The sequence below is a fragment of the Cnephaeus nilssonii genome, assembly GCF_951640355.1.
Source record: "Cnephaeus nilssonii genome assembly, chromosome: 9".
Classification (NCBI taxonomy): domain Eukaryota; kingdom Metazoa; phylum Chordata; class Mammalia; order Chiroptera; family Vespertilionidae; genus Cnephaeus; species Cnephaeus nilssonii.
Window position 1 is genome coordinate 46599287 of NC_137080.1, and position 17299 is coordinate 46616585.

Below are 17299 nucleotides of genomic sequence, written 5' to 3' on the forward strand. Positions count from 1 at the left end.
TATTATTATTACTAGAGGCCCGGTGCATGAAAATTTATGCACTGGAGAGGGGAATCCCTCAGCCCAGCCTGCCCCCTCTCACAGTCTGGGAGCCCTCAGGGGCAGGAGGTGGCCTGACGATCAGGGGAAGGCGATGCCCCATCACACCTCTGCTGCTGCCACTGCCAGCAGAGCAAGCCTCAGCCGGCCCTGGTGACCTGAGCCTCAGGCGTCAGCTGGGCAGCCGACATCTGAGGCTTGCCTGCACCTCGGGCCAGCCTTAGGCAGCTGGGCAGCCACCATCCGAGGCTTGCCTGTGCCTCGGGCCAGCCCTGGGCAGTTGGGGGTTTGAGGACGAGTCTGGCTGCACCACGTGCCTGCCACTGCCTCCCCCTCCCCCAGCAGGGCTGAAAGGACTGGGCGCCGCCATTTTGTGCCTATGGGCACCACCATCTTTGTCATGGTGTGATGGTCAATTTGCATATTCCCTCTTTATTAGATAGGATTATTATTTTTTTAATCCTCACCTGAGTATATTTTTTTCCCATTGATTTTTAGAGACAATGGAAGGGAGGGGAAGAGACACAAAGAGAAAAACATCGATGTGAGAGGGACACATTGATTGGTTGCCTCCCACATGCTCTCTGACCTGGATGGGGATGGGGAATCATTGAGCCTGCAACTGAGGTATATGCCCTTGACTGGAATCAAACCCTCAACCCTTCAATCTGTGGGCTGACGCTCTAACCACTTAGCAAAACCGGCTAGAGTGCATTTGCTTGTTCTTTAGGACTTTTCACTTGTTTTCCTTGCCAAATCATCAGAAGTACCTTCTCTAGCCAGGGCCAAGATAAAGAATTATTGTACTGATTAAATTGCTAAGGACAGAATGAAATTACCTCATTGGAATCAAATCAAAGGCATGACAAAATGTTCCCTACTTCCATAAAAACCAAGACTGTGTGTGCGGTGTGGAAGGGTAGATACATTATGAAAGCTAAGTTATGCAGGGAAAAGTGGAGAGAAGAAAAGAGACAAGGAACCAGGTGACAAATGGGAATGGAGAGCAAGGGGATATGGCAGATTGGTAAACAAATGTAGTTGGAAATTTGGCTTTCTGTTTGGGGAGAGGAGGTAAAGTTAGCTCCCTACATCACAGAGTGATTTTAAATGTCACTTTATACATAATTAGATCTGTCCTGTCACTATTATATTTACTGATTTATTTACCTATTCTGATTTCAATATTACACAGTAAGGTTTTATATTGTGTTCTAATATCTTACGTCCTTGATCATTGCTGTTTTTCAAAAATTAACTGCCTATTTTTTCACAGTTTATCTTCCAGGTGAACTCTAGTATCAGTTTTCATGTTTAACTTCACAATTTCCACTGGAATCATATCAAACTCATAGATTAATTTGTGGAAGCGTTGACACTTTTGAACTCTTTGGACCATCATCAAGGAACCTGGTATAGCCCAAATGGAGTGGCTGAGTTGATTAGAGCATCGTCCTGTGCACCTACATGCTATTGCTTTGATTCCCAGTCAGGGCAGGTTTGATTTCCTGGGTTGCAGGTTTGGTCCCTGGTTGGAGCAAATAAGGAGGGTGACCAATCAATATTTTCCCCTCACAACGATGTTTCTCTCTCTTTGAGGTGAGGATTAAAAAAAGAAAAGAAAAGAAAAGAAACCTGATACATCTATCTAGTCATGTGTTCCTTTTTGTATTTTCTTAATTCTTGTGGTTTACTTAATTTGGGTTTTGCACAGTTTTGGAAACTTATTTTAAGAGGCATAATAGTTTTTGTGGTCATCATCAATGGGATGTTTTGGCCATACGTTTTCTAACTAATGTGTAGGACAGCTAGCTTATTGAATTCTTTTATAAGACCTAATAGTGCTTTCAATGATTTTCCTGAATTTTCTAGGAAGACCAAGGTACTGATTTTGCAAAAGAACAAATTATTCTTACTTCCTATTCTTGTTCTTATTAGCTAGGACCTTCAGCAAAAGGTTGAATAAGGCCAATAGTAGAGTACACTGACTTTACTGGGGTTGCTCCTAACATTTCACCATTTAATATGATATTTTCTATAATTTTTAATGTGTACTCTTTGTCAAGTAAATAGTTTTGTTCTAGTCTTAGCTGGTTAAATTTATTATTAATAATGGGTGCTGAATGTAACCAAATATATTTAGTGAATAAGTTGAAATGATTCTACAGTATTGACTGGGGCTGTGTTAAGTTCTGGAGCTTGGAGACCTCTTCCAGGCTCATGTGATTGTTGGCAAAACTCAGTCGCTTGTGGTTGTGAGACTAAGATACCTGTTTCTTTTTGGCTGTCACTTGGGGGCTGCCTTCATCTCCTAAAGGCCCCTGAAATTCCTTGCCACGTGGCTTTTCTGAAAGACGTGTAACAACATGATGGTTTGCTTCATCAAGGCCAACAGGAGAATCGCTCACTCCTATCTCCTAGGATGGAGTTTTATCTAACAGCCTATCTAATAAAGAAGGAATATGCAAACTGACCATCACGCTGTCACAAAGATGGAAGCGCCCAGTCCCCTCAGCCCCGCCAGAGTCCCACAGTCCTTTCAGCCCAGCCGGGAGGGCGGCAGGAGCAAGGTGCGGCTGGACCCGCCCTCAGCCCCCCAGCTGCCCAGGGCCGCCCAAGGCTCAGGTAACCAGGGCCAGCTGAGGCTTGCACTGCCGGTAGTGGCAGCAGCAGAGGTGTGATGGGGGCATTGCCTTCCCCTGATCGCCGGGTCGCCTCCCGCCCCTGAGAGCTCCTGGACTGTGAGAGGGGGCAGGCCGGGCTGAGGGACCCCCCTCCAGTGCATGAATTTTCATGCACCGGGCCTCTAGTAAGCTAATAATGAACATGACTATAGTCTACTCTAGTCTGTGCTATATCTATCCCTAGTCTATTCTGTTCTACTCAACTCTGTTCACATTTGCCACATTCTATCAGTTAGAAATAAGTAACTGAAGGGGAGGAGATATATATCAAAGTTGTATACAAACCTGTACATGTCATTTTCTCTCAATTAAAAATAAGTCTTTATATTTGTGATCATATGCCTACCAACAAAATTTCTAAGGGCTTTTATTTGTGCCATTATTTTTACTTAAATTTGTCAGAGTGTATATTTTAAAAGAACTGTGTTTTTCTATAAAATTAAGTTCTGATTTATCATCAGTCCTTATAATTTTTTAAAGTTTATTTTTATATTCTTTTTCTTATATTTTGACTTAGATGTTTAATTCATACTTATTTACCTCCACTCTTTCTAGTGTTCTAAGAAGTGTATTCAATAGAAACCCACACATTTTCTTCCAATACTGCTTTGACTCATTCCACAGGTTTTGATAATTCTTTCTTTCAATGTTGTTCATTTCTAAATAGTTTGTACGAGGAGAATCACAAGAGAAGCTGCAGGAGAGGAGCCTCCTTGGCCATGTGAAGAGTTGTAGATGCTCCTTTCTGCCTCAGACTACTTTTTGTTCCTTTCTTTCTCATTTTCTATGTTTTTTTTTCCCAGTAGCCTGTCTCTACTCTCCTTCTCTCTCCCCCTGCTTTTCAGACAGCTATCTTCTTCCAGTCTGAGAGTTCAGAGAACTGATAAACTCTTCCACAAATGGCCTGCCGTCCCCACGAGTACCTGCCTTTTAAAAGTGTATACAGGCAGAAAAGAGGAGAAAAGTATCAATGCAATGAAAGAAATGGGTGGGTGAAATTGTAAAATTCTAAACCAAGATGGAAATAATGGAGTGAGAAGGAGGGTAAGACAAGTGGTGGACTTCTGGCATCTCTAAGATGCTATAACTAGGGAAACGGGTCATGTTGCTTTATTTATTTTTCCATTTTTTTAATTAAGGTATATTATATGTGTACATATCTTACCATTGCCCCCCCACCCCCACCCCACTCCCATACATGCCCTCACCCTCATGTTGCTTTATATACAAGGCAGATTCATACTCTTGCTCACTGAGGCTTCTCAGATACAGGTGCTCCAGAGAAGATGAGAGGTTGGGGACATAAGAATTCCCTCCCTGTGCAGTGTCGACCTGGCACATTAGTGTCAAATTTACTAATGAGCTACCATGGTTCTTAGGCAAACGTGAGAGAGAGTACTACTACCCAAACAGGTTGATTTTATTCTTTCAACAATTAGGTAATTTCATTGGAATATAAGCTCCGTGGAGTTTAATGAAGAATACTGGGCATTTTCTCCATCATTCTGTCTTTTACTACATGATCATAGCTACATCGGTATATATGAATATTCTGAAGATGATGACTATGGTGGGCAGAACAATGCCCGTTCCCTCCCCTGACTCCACCACCATACACACACACCAAAGATGTCTATCTCTTAATCCCAAGAACTTGCAAAAGGTACTTTGCAGATGTGATTAAGGCTCTTGAGTTAGGGAGATTATTCTGGATTTATTCATGTTAGATCCATGTAATCACAAGAATATTACAAAGGAAAGAGGGAGACAACGGAGTCATAGTCAAAGAAGATATGAGGATGAAATTATGCAATTACTGGCTACCAAGAAATGTTGGAAGTCTCTAGAAGCTAAAAAAATAAAACAACAACAACAAAAAACAAAAATAAGGAATTTTCTCCTAGAGTTTCTAGGAGGAAGTCAACTTCACTGACATTTTGATTTTATCCCTCCAAGATCCATTTTGGACTTTTAACCTCCAGAAACATAAAACAAGAATTTTGTTCTGTTTTAAGGCATGATTTTGTGGTAATTTGTTACCACTAATAGGAAACTCATACAATGACAATAGTCATGAGTGCAGTAGCCATCGGGTGTAACTGCTGGTTGATAATTCTAAACCTGAGACCCAGTGTTCCTCAATATGAATACTGGATCTGCCCAAAACCTAGTTGGTTTTTGTTTGGGGTTCAAACCCGCCCCCCCAAAAAAAAAAAAAATTCAAGGTTCAATAACCTACAACACTTATACATCACTATGGAACTGGCCCAGCTTGGGAACTTGGTAAATGACCCTGGTTGGATTCTCACTAATTCCCTGGTGCCTGAGCTGGAGTCCAGGCCCCGGAGAGGTTCTCTCTGCCAGGATGAGTCTTTCTTCTGTGAGGCCCACTAGCAGTTCGGGTGTGGTCAGTGAAATCCCTGAGAGCTATCCTGAGCTCCTTGAGTCACCAGTCATCTGGGTTTAGTGACCGCAATTCTTTGGAGAATACAGAATACTGTTGAGTTATATTTAAAGGAAGGGTGCACAAAGGTAAGAGTCTAGGCAGAGAGAGAAAGATTGAGGGGGAAGGAAAGCAAGGAGGGGACTGGCTTGAGACTATTTCTACTGCGAATGCCAGACAAAGATAGGTGGCATTCTGTGCTCCTGAGCTAATGATTGCCACCCAAATTCCACCCTTAGTGAGCCCAGCAGCAATGCAATGACACTACGTGTGCAGAGCACATGAATCAGAATATAAAAACGAAATTTAGCATGCCATTTTGAAAATTAAATTCTTGAAGCACATGGGTCTTACTTTACTTTCAGATATTTTAGTTATTTTACCCCTTTTTTCACCGATAGACCAGGGCTTCAGAATATGTCTGGTTCTTTTTCAAACTTCTCCTTGCTCCTCTGGAAAATGAAAATATTGCAAATACTGAACATCATGCACCTTGTCCTGGGCTGGGGAACCTGCAACCAAGGTACGTATGTGCCCTTGACAGGAATCGAACCCAGGACCCTTCAGTCTGCTAGCTGACGCTCTATCCAATGAGCCAAACCGGTTAGGGCGACACTTTACATTTTGTAAACAGTATGAAACCCATCAGAAATAACCATCATCCCAATTTCAAGGTGAGGATTGTAGGTTCAACCAGAGTTAGTGACTTTTACAAGGACTCACTTTTGAAAGCAAAGGGGCAAATATTCAGGCAGAGATAACCTGTTTAGGGTCTGGATTCCAGCTCAGGGGACTTGCTTGTCTTTGGGTTCATTTGAGATTTACTTGACATTTAGTTCCTATTGTGTACCAAGCACTGTTCAATGTGATGAATACAGCTGTAAACAAAACGGATAAAAAATCCTTTCCTGATAGAATTTACATTCTAATGTGTTGGCAAGACCCTGGATCTATTTTATCTGTATCCTAAGGTATTCAGCAAAATGCACCTATCATAACACTCCTCTCAGACAGATACTTAATTCTGAGTGGCAAGCTAGTTGGAGACCTGACTTTGACCCTTGACATAAGCCCAGGGGGGATTCTGAATTCAGACTTCCTCTTAATTTATGCGTTGACAAGAAGAGCTGGATTTATGTATACGTTGTTCAAGTTTTAATTCCATGATGATTCCCACGGGGTGAGAGCCAATTGTGCATTTCTGGTGGAGTACCTCTGCCTAGTCTTTGTTCTTTGCAGGCTTGAGCAGCACCAGGCCAGAACCAGGCAAAGCAGCTGGCATCGGTTGGCAGTTCCATCAATATTTAATCCGAACTCTACCTAAATGTGGGAATTCAAGGAATTCTTTATGTGGTAATCCCCACAGCAACCTACACTTCCTGTAACTTTTGTCTAACATTATTTTTCATGCTGCCAGAAATGTGGTGGGATTTCCATGAAAATCGTTCTTCACTTTTAAAATATTTTAACAGACAATGAGTAGAATTGCTACCATAATTTTTGAAGCTCATAGACATAATGGGGTAGATGAAAAGTTCTCGGCACCTGTGGAAATACGAATACCTGGGCTAAAAAGCAGTTAGGCGCATGCTTACTTATGTCGCAAAGATGGAAATCCTGGAGTAGCCTGCCACCTTCAGGATAACTTACCAACTAACCGTATACCAATCCCAGTAAAAACTCTTCATAATGATCAATGGTGGGAGCTAGGGTCCTTGTAATACATTTGTTATGATTAAATATATTTAATAATTGCAGTAGTTTTCTTTAAATAAAACTGCCCTTTTTTTACTGTAATTCTTTTCTTAAAAATTATTATTATTTCAATTAAGATCATCTTTACCTGGACTCTTTTCTTGTGTTTACGCGATTAAAAAACAAAACAAACAAAAAACACACAACCAACTTCATTTTGCCGAGCATATCTGGGAACACCAAAAACAGCTTTGCAGCCACAGTCTGTGAAACATATTGTAGCTTTGGAAATCCTGCTACTTGCTGGTAGGTTCTTTAATATGGATTAATGGCAATATTTAATAAATAAAACCAGCAATAATAATCCATTCAGAAATGGAAGGAAGGGGGAGGGAGAGAACACAACACCCGTGTATTTTTTTTCTTCTCATGTTTAATTGGCTGTTCCTTCCATTAAGTTGCACGGTTTCCCTGGCTTAAAAAGAAATGAGTAATGCAGGGAAAAACGGGAATGACGCGGTGACTCAGCACTTAATAGTATGGACAAATAATACAAATTAATAAAAGAAAGGGCAGCATAAGTGAAATTAATAAAATTAGGTCAAAGGAATTACAACAGCGGGATGTAAAAAAATCAAGAAAAAGAGAACACGGTGGCTCAGAAATGCACCAGGTAAGGGGACAGAAAAGTAAGGGGTATTTAAATAAGCGTGACAGAGAACACATATTCATCCAAAATGAATACACGTTCATTACGTCCCTTTCACAAAGCCAGGAAAGGGCCCTTTTCGAACCTTCCTTTACCGGGTGCAACCAATTCCTCCTTGACTGGCTCCTCTCTCGCTGCCTAGACCTGTGAAAGGACTTCAAGGTCAACTTCCTCTGCCTTCCTCTACTTGTCCTGCAACTTGGGAATCACGTGGGAAGCTTGAGCCAATGCCGGGCCTCGCTCCGGGGAAGGAAATCAGAAAGCGTGCGGGGCCTGGAACTGTTTTAAAGCTTCCCGGTGTCTCCAGGCGCCTCCACAGCCCGGAATCGACGAGCGTCTGAGCCCGAAGCCCCGCCCCTCCCCTCCCCGCCCCGCCCCTCCGCCCGTTAGCCCCGCCCCGGAGAGCGGCGCTCCTTCTGCCTCATTGCGGGCGGCGACGCGGCGTGAGCCCTCCCGAACGCTAGGGGGCAGACCGCGCGCACTCAGCTCCCGCTCTCCGCTCTCCAGCGCGCGGCCGGGTCTCTCTCCCTGCCTTGCGCATGCTCGATGTGTCCCGAGGTCGCCCTTGCCGGGTTCCCCACGTGCCGCGTGAACCTGAGGGCATCATGTTGTAAAGAGATGGGGGCCGCGGTGGTTCGCGCGATCAAGAACTTCAACCTGGAGAACCGGGCGGCCCGGGAAATCGGCAAGGTGAAGCCCTCTGCCGCCCCCAGGCACCCCTCCACCAGCCGCCTCCTGCGGGAGCAGATGAGCGGTAAGTGGTGCCGGGGCGCGTGGGGCCGGCTCGCGGCTCCCCGAGCGGGGGGTGGGCGGGGCCGCGCGGGTGGACGGGGGTGCCGGGCCGGGGTGGCCGCGGTGGCCGCGGTGGGCCGCGGTGGCTGGGGCCGCCGGGCGCGGGGCGGTGCAGGCGCCAGGCCGGTGACAGGGAGCCGGTCCCTTCGGCCCGCCTTGGAGTGGCGGCCCCGCACCTCGGAGTCCCGGGGGTGACGTCCCGCGAGTGCCCCCCGCCGCCGCGGTCCTCGCCGGCTTTCGGGCTGCCCGGTGGGCCACTTGCTACAGGGAATCAAACCCCGAAGGAATCCTGTGCAGCGGGAAGTTTTCCGTAGGTGTCTTCCCAGGACGACCTGGCATTTTCGTTTAGCTTTAAAATACTTTTCCAACTGCCCAAGTGACTGTTTCTTAACACACAGAGTGACTGACTGTCGTGTGTTAAGTGTTTAGGGGCCCACAGGTAATTCTTATTTGGTTTTAATGTTGCTGACATTCTTTTTCTTTCCTTAGACCAAGCGGACATCAAGGGAGAAATTGGTAGAAAAGATGACAAATTGCTGTCATTACTGAGAGATGTGTACGTGAATTCCAGAGATCCCGTGTCTGCTGCGCAGGTAGTGTGTGTTTTAATTCAGTAAAGAATGTAACCTGTTTGGACTCCGGGAAAATTATCGGAAAAGTGTGGCAGGCGGTAAAAGAGAGTGAGGCGCTCTGCAAGTGGAACCTGTCAGTGCGGTCGTGACCAGAATGCAGTGCATCGGCGAAGTTCAAACCCCCGTGGGCTAAGCAAGACACACAGGCCTCAGGGCATTGGATATTTACCAAAACTCCCAAAGATTTGTGAAACTGCCGATGGAATGCAACGGTGTGAATTATTTTCTATTGTTTCAGAATTTGTAAGATTTGGCAAGGTACTTCTACTGGTTGTCATTTGAATGACCAAAGGAGAGCTTTATTACGGTTTTCTTGCCCAGCTCACGTGGCTCAGTGGTTGAGCCTTGACCTATGAACCAAGAGGTCACAGTTGAATTCCCCATCAGGGCACCCGCCTGGGTTTTGGCCTCTATCCCCTGTAGGAGGTGTGCAGGAGGCAGCCGATCAATGATTCTTAGCATTGATGTTTCTATCTCTCTCCCTCTCCCTTCCTCTCTGAAATCAATAAAAATATGTTTATTGATTTACCCTTCAGTGTATTGAGATATGTTCTAATTTCAGGGATTCTTTTAGTGGTGGATTGGTGGTGTTTGTTTGATTTTTAAGAATATGTTCAGGTAGGATACACAGAAGAATACATTGAGAATGGGAACCTATGTGTAAATCCATATATAAATGCCAGATATAAGTGCTTTGTATATAGTGATGAACAAAATAGACCTAGTCCTTGTTCTCACGGTGCTCATCGTAGGAGGAACACAGGCATTAAACAGATGAGCAACTATAGTACATAATTACTGATAGGAAGGAGAAATATGGCACTGTGAGTGTATCAGGAGGACTTGTTTGAGACTGGAGGATCAGGGATGGTTTCTGAGGAAGTGACGTGCAGACTGAGGCCTGAGAGATGCATGGGAGTTAACCAGAAGAGTTTGTGGGGGCAGGAAGGTTCTAAGTAAGGGGAAGAGTTTGAGTAAAGAAGTGGCAAATGCCAATGACAACTTCCAGATTTTTTCCCATTCTAAAATTCTCTTGTTCTGTCTCTCTCTCTCTCTGGATAGGTAATAGACTGACAAAGATATAGTTATTAGTATAATTTTCAATAGAAAAGAAAAATAAAGCTCATGTGTAAAATAAAGTTTGTACATTATTACATGTAGTAGAAGTTACTGGGTTTAGGTATCACCAAATGCTCACATAAAAAAGTAATAGGAGTTGATGTTCATGTTCTTTGTTATTTTTAGGCAGGTATTGAATAATACTTCCATAAACGTTGTTTCTCTCATGTTAAATCATACATTTGAAAATTGGCTTTTGGAGAGCAAAAAAAAAGATTTTACATATAAAACACGATATATAGATACAATGCATAAAGAGATATATAGTGGTATTAAAATTTAAAGGGGTTATTAGGAAAGTCAAAAGGTTCAAGGGAGAGATTTAAAAAAAAAGGTTGAAGGTACCTATTTATGTTCTTTGTCCCTTTTTTCTTTTCGGCAATTCATTTGTGATGTCTCTAGACATCAATGATACTGTGCCTATAATATATCAAATAATTATTTTTAAATTAATTATTTAATTGTTTCATTGTTTTACAGAGAGAGGAAGGGAGAGGGAGAAACACTGATGTGAGAGAGAAACATAGATGGGCCTCCAGGGTTTAATAGGGACAGTTTTGAGAGTGGGTTAGGAGAGAACAAAATGCGTTTTATTGTTAGAGAATACCAGTTAAAAGGCTTTTGCAGTAATTTCTTCCAGAGACATTGGCTTGGACTAAGGTGATTTAGTAACTAGGAGAGAAGTGAATGGCTTTGAGAGGGATTTCGGAGGCAGTATCAATAGGATTTGGTCACTGATTGGATATTTATGAGTGGGGGAGAGGGAGGTGTCAGGTATAACATGACATAAGAGAAGCTTTGAATTTTGGGATGGGATACGGGATATAGGTGGTGTTAGTCAATGAGACAGAGAATATGGGGCTAGAATTAGGTTTTCAGAGGAAAGGGATAAATTCAGTTTTATACATGTTGATTTTGAGGTGCTTGTAGATTATCTAAGTAAAGATGCCCATTAGGCATTTGGGAATTTGGATCTGGAAGTAAGGAGAAAGTCTAGGTTAGAGGTCACATTTGAAAGTAATTAACATGTAGGTGGTAATGAAACTGAAGGTGGCATGTGGGATTACATAGGAAGAGTAATAGAGTATAGGGTGAAAAGAGGGCCCAGGCCAGACCTGGGGGCACACTAACATTTAAGGGGCAGCTGAAGGGAAGGAGTCCACAAAGAAAACAAAGAAGGAACCACTGGAGAGAAAGATGGGAAACCAGGAGAAGGGTGGCATGGACACCAAGCTTCAGGTGCCAGAGTGAGTTCACATAAAGCCTGAAAAGTGTCTTATGGATTAGAAATTTAAAAAAAAAAATCATTATTTTTGTAAAGCTTAACTAAAAGGAAAGAAACTGGTCATAAAGGATATATTGGGTTTGGGTTTGTGGATGTTTTTAAAGGTGACTACAGCATTTTTACATTTAGACCAAACAGCAGCATTAGGCAGGATACAGGTGAAAGCAAGAGGAAAAGAGGGAATGGACGATTGGCATAGTAGGTAACAGGAATGAAATACAGAGCACTAATTCAAGGATTAAGCTTGGATGATACAGTAAACCCTTGATTTTTTGAGCCTCGACTTAATGGACTAAATTTCTAGTCCATAAGTCATGTGAAGATTAATATCCTGTTAACTTTAAAATGCTTTTAACTAAGATTTACTTATAATTAAATTAATAGGCTATTTTGTTGTTATGAATTCACTGTTATTTTTAACAAATTTTAATGAAAAGGCCATATGCTGGAAAAAGCACCATAGTAATTTCACTGACATAAATAAATATTACATATCTGCAACTATAGTCTACATATTTAAATCCAAGAGTCACAGCTCGGTAAATGATCACACTTCATCACTGGAGGTATACAGTGTGGTTCCGTAGACTGGCATGACTATCTGCAGCAGTTTTAAGGAGTGAAGGCCGATGTTCCCATGTGAGCTAAACCACACCCCAGCTCTGAGCATTTGTTTACTCAAGGTGACTGGTTAATGCACACATTTACTAGACCTATTCAGTATAAATTTAAAATTATAGTAGTACATATAAAAAACTTTGCTGTGAAATTAAACTTTTCATACATACTTAATTTAAATTACACATGTCTACATAAGTAAAAATAGGTAAACTAATTTGTCAATTTTTTAACATACGTATTCAGAAAACCTACTTTACTATATAATGGACTTTCAGCTTTAACAGACACCTCCTCGCCCAAATTAGTCTGTTATATCGAGGTTTTACTGTACAGACAGGTGAAAAGATGGGTGTGCATATAACGTTTTATTTATGTTTGTTGGAGTATTAGAAGCGTTTGTTTATTTTCTCTGAAGAGAGAAAATATCTAGCAATATTTAAATTCATTCCTGGTTTTTGAGGCATTGATTTTGAAATGCAAAACTTAGAATCAGAATGGAGATCATCAAATAAACTTAGGGCAGTGTCAGAGTCCTGCCCTTCTAAAGCAGTCTTAACCTAATCCAATTGTTGTTCTTTTAATATACAAATGAAATATTGGGAATAGATGGTATACATTCGAGTATTATTTTCTAGAATTTCTTCATGATGGTTGAGCTATAGTGATTAAATGGTGATGTGATTGCCATTGAACTGTGGCTCATCATAATGAGAAAATGTAGTTTGGAGAAGCATGTGTAGTACTTATTTGAAGAAGAATAGTGGAGACTTGAGAAGCATGTCTGTCAATTTCAAATCTTTTCTGTCATCTTGAAAGCCTTTTTGTTGTTTTTGTCTTTTGATACTAGGACAAAGATGCTGGAACACCTCAAGAGCCAAAGGAGTTCAGATTGCCGAAAGGCAATCATGTTAACATGAATATTGAGAACATTCCCAAAGGCAAAGTTTCCATTGTAGAGGCTTTGACACTTCTCAATAATCATAAACTTGATCCAGATACATGGACTGCTGAGAAAATAGCAGAAGAATACCATCTAGAACAGAAAGATGTAAATTCCGTTCTCAAATATTTCGTTACTTTTGAAGTCAAAATCTTCCCTTCTAAAGACATGAAAGCAATTCAATCAAAATGAAGGAACTCTTGGAATTACTTTTCCTGTCCCCATGCCCTGTTTATTTTCTCATTTTTAGCATATTAAATTGTATAAATTTCTGAATGTTTAAAGCTCCCTCCTTATGAGTGCATCCTATTTATTGACCTCTGCTGATAGAATAAATTTTGTTTTCAACTTTAATTTGGTTTAGGCATGTATTCGGGTGTAATATCAGCATGACTAACTAGCAGGTGTATAAATTTATTTCAAATAAAAGAGTTAATTTTAAGTGTTATTTTAAGCATATCAGCATTTAAGTTGGTCATATGACCTCTTAGGAAATGTCCTGAATCCCTTATTTGACACTTAAAGTTTAACTTTCCAGTTTAGGTGGTTAGTTTATTCTTCCTATGGAATAGTGAAAGTAAGCTTTCCTGACTCTTACGACTGACATTTTCTTGTTAGGAAAAGGGAGACTTGACAGTGAGGTAGAACAGTATTTCCCAACTAAAGGCAGACAGGAAACTGGATACAAAACCAATAGAAAATACATTTTTATTACTACAGGGAATAAGGATTAGTAAGGTCTTTTTAAAATTTTGTTTTGAAATACCTTAAAATTATAAAAAAGAATTGGTGTTTTAAAATTTTAGCAAATCTGTATTTGGACAAGCAAACAGGTAAGTGCAAGAGCTTTCATAGAGGCAGGCAGTAGTGGAAGCTATCTGAAAAAAATAACTTTATCTAGATTTACTGTAAAAATGCAAGAAAATTTTAAAGAGTGGTTAAATCAAAGAACCATGATAAATTTGGTGACCAAATATACATATTTTCTAATTTAAATGCTGGTTGAAAGAAAATAGCAAGTAGAAGCATAAAATGTGGTCATTGGAAGGGACCTGGGAAATTGTTGCTGCATTTAACAAATTTATGAGCACAACAGTACTAGGGTCTTCAGCAAAACTGTATAAGTCCAACTCTGTTGTGTTACTACCAGTGAGATTTTGGCTGGATTGTATAACCTCTTTGAGAACGAATTTCCTCTATAAATTATTGTAATGCTGTCTTAACTCTATAAGGGTTACTGTGAAGATAAAAATAATAAAAGGTAACAAATATGACTTTCTTTTGCAGTTGAGAACAGAGGCCTAAGGAAGTTTCATGACCTATTTACAATTCTGACATAGGCTTAGAATTTAGGTTTCCAAAATCATACTGTTATATTGTTCTGCTGTGCCAATAAGAAGCATATCTCAAAAGGGCAGAGGTGTATATGGGGGAATATGGTAAGAAAAATTCCAGATTATCACTGTCTTTCTGAAGGAAGATAGACATTCATTACTTCCCAGGAAGTTCCTTGGAAATAGTATAAGAGACGCTGAGGCCTTCAGCATGATGATGGAATTAGGCGTTTTTAATACTAAGAGCAAAATTGACTGAGATGGGAATTTTAAGCATGTTTTCAAATGCAATTTCATTACGTGACTATATCTAGTTTATATTTAATTAAAACTCGTCTCGTTCTTTTTAAGAAAAGAATTCAGTATAAAATTACATTTTAAAACTCTGGTAAATCAATCATCAAAACTGCTATCCTTTATCAAATAAAGATCAATACCTGAATCACTAATACTGCTTTTTCTGAGCCATTTTTCCTATTCAAATCTATACTGTGGTTGGGCAGCTGTAAAAATGTGGTTGTTATGTGGTGTCACATTATAAAATAAAGTACTTCCCATATAATTAATTGGCCTATTCCTGTTTTTTATTACATACTAGTAGCCCTGCGCATGAATCTGTGAGCCAGTAGCTCGCTGCTGCCCTCCAGTAGCTCTCCACCTGCTGCCCCGTCCTCCTGTAGCTCCCCCCGCCCCTGCCCATAGCTTGCTGCCCTGTCCCTCCTGTAGCTCTCCGCTGCCTACTTGTAGCTTGCTGCCCCACCCTCCTGCTGATCTGTGATCCAGTCGATACTTGGTCGGTCATTATGCTTCACAGCGTAATGACCATTTGCATATTACATCTTTATTATATAGGATAGGAGAGTGTTTGGGTATCACAAAGAGTGGAGTTAGATCCAAAAAACCTGCCTATAGATCTCAGCAACACCACTAGCCATGTGATGGTGGAAATGTCCTTGACTGTAAAACAGGTAATACTTGCTAACATCTTGAAAGCAATTCTTGTGCTAGGCACTGATCTAGGTACTTTATATGTATTAGCTTGCTTAATATTTACCACAGGTTGAGGATAAGTACTGTTAACCACATTTTATAGGGAAAATTGAAACATGGAGATCTAAAGTAACCTTTCAAAGCTACCCTCATAAGTGTTGGAACCTGCATTTAAACTCTAGTATGATGATTTTCAACTCTTTTTATCTCATGGCACACATAAACTAATTATTAAATTCTGTGGCAAACCCCAAAAATATATTTCTTCCTGATCAGACAAGAAAAATTGGTTTAATTTTGGTTGATTTACAAAAACAAGAGTAATTACCTACCCTTTTTGCTCCAAAGTGACTTTAAAAATCAGGTGCCAACTTACACCATACACAAAAAATATACTCAAAATGGATAAAGGACTTTAACATAAGACGGAAAACCATAAAAATCTTAGAGAAATCCATAGGCAGCAAAATCTCAGACATATGCCAAAGCAATATCTTTACCTATACAGCTCCTAGGGCAATGGAAACTAAAGAGAGAAAAAACAAATGGGAATACATCAAAATAAAAAACTTTTGCACAGCAAAAGAAACCATCAACAAAACAAGAAAGCCCACTGCATGGGAGAACATATTTGCCAATGTGTTATCTCCGATAAGGGCTTAATCTCCAACATTTACAGGGAACTCCTACAACTTAACAAAAGGAAGATAAACAATCCAATAAAAAAATGAGTAACAGATCTAAATAAATACTTTTTGAAAGAAGACATACAGAAGTTCAAGAGACATATAAAAACATGCTCAAAGTCACTAATCATCCGAGAGATGCAAATCAAAACAACAATGAGTTACCATCTCACACCTGTCAGAATGGCTATCAACAAATCAACAAATGACAGGTGCTGGCGAGGATGCGGAGAAAAAGGAACCCTTGTGCACTGCTGGTAGGAATGCAGACTGGTGCAGCAACTATGGAGAACAGTATGGAGTTTCCTCAAAAAAATAAAAATGGACTCCCATTTGACCCAGTGATCCCACTTCTAAGAATATATCCCAAGAAACTGGAAACATCAATCAGAAAGGATATATGCACCCCTATGTTCATAACAGCACAATATACAATAGTTAAGATTTGGAAACAGTTTAAGTGCCCATCAGCAGATGAGTGGATTAAAAAACTGTGGTACATCTACACAATGGAATACTACACTGCTGTAAATAGAAACTCCTACCATTTGCAACAGCATGGATGGACCTGGAGAGCATTATGCTAAGCGAAATAAGTCAGTCAGAAAAAGATAAATATCACATGATCTCACTCATTTGTGGAATATAATGAACAACATAAACTGATGAACAAAAACAGACAGAGAAGCATCAATCAGACCATCAAACCTCAGAGGGAAGGCAGGGGAGGGTGGGGGTAAGGGGGAGAGATCAACCAAAGGACTTGTATGCATGCATATAAGCATAACCAATGGACACAGACACTAGGGGGGTGAGGGCATCAACAGGGGGGTGGGGGGGAACAATGGGAGGTTAAGGACACATATGTATTACCTTAATCAATAAAGAAAAAATTAATAAAGCATTTTAACACAGTATTCAAACATTTTTTAAAAAAGCAGGTGCCTATACTTGTATATGAAAATTTCTGATACCAAGAATTAATCAGATGGCAACCTTATTATGCGATGTGACCAGTAAGATGCAGCTCTATTATATCACCTATATATTTATGGTTCAAGACAGGGCATTCACACTGGATGGCTATTGTATTGGCTGTTGTCACATTTTTATTTGACAATCTAAAGGAAGAGTTTAGTGCCCCTGACAAAATAGTCAGGTATTACATGTTTTAAAAATTCTTGCAGCATACTGGTTGAAAAATTGTAACCTTAGTAGGTTATTTTTAAAAGCTTGTGTTCCTAACTACTACACACTATTTTGCCTCCCTGGGATTATAATGATTAAGTGAGATGACATGTGAGGTGCCTGGTACGTATGGAGCCAGAAC

General features: G+C 40.7%; 1 protein-coding gene across 1 annotated transcript; it reads left to right on the top strand.

The window, feature by feature from the left end:
• Positions 1-8084: 8084 nt before the first annotated feature.
• NDUFAF4 (NADH:ubiquinone oxidoreductase complex assembly factor 4) lies at positions 8085-14787 on the top strand. Its single transcript, XM_079780650.1, has 3 exons — positions 8085-8324; positions 8852-8955; positions 12867-14787. Exons 1-3 carry the CDS (start codon positions 8117-8119, stop codon positions 13149-13151), a joined length of 597 nt encoding a protein of 198 aa, XP_079636776.1. The 5' UTR covers positions 8085-8116; the 3' UTR covers positions 13152-14787.
• The last annotated feature ends 2512 nt before the right edge of the window (positions 14788-17299 follow it).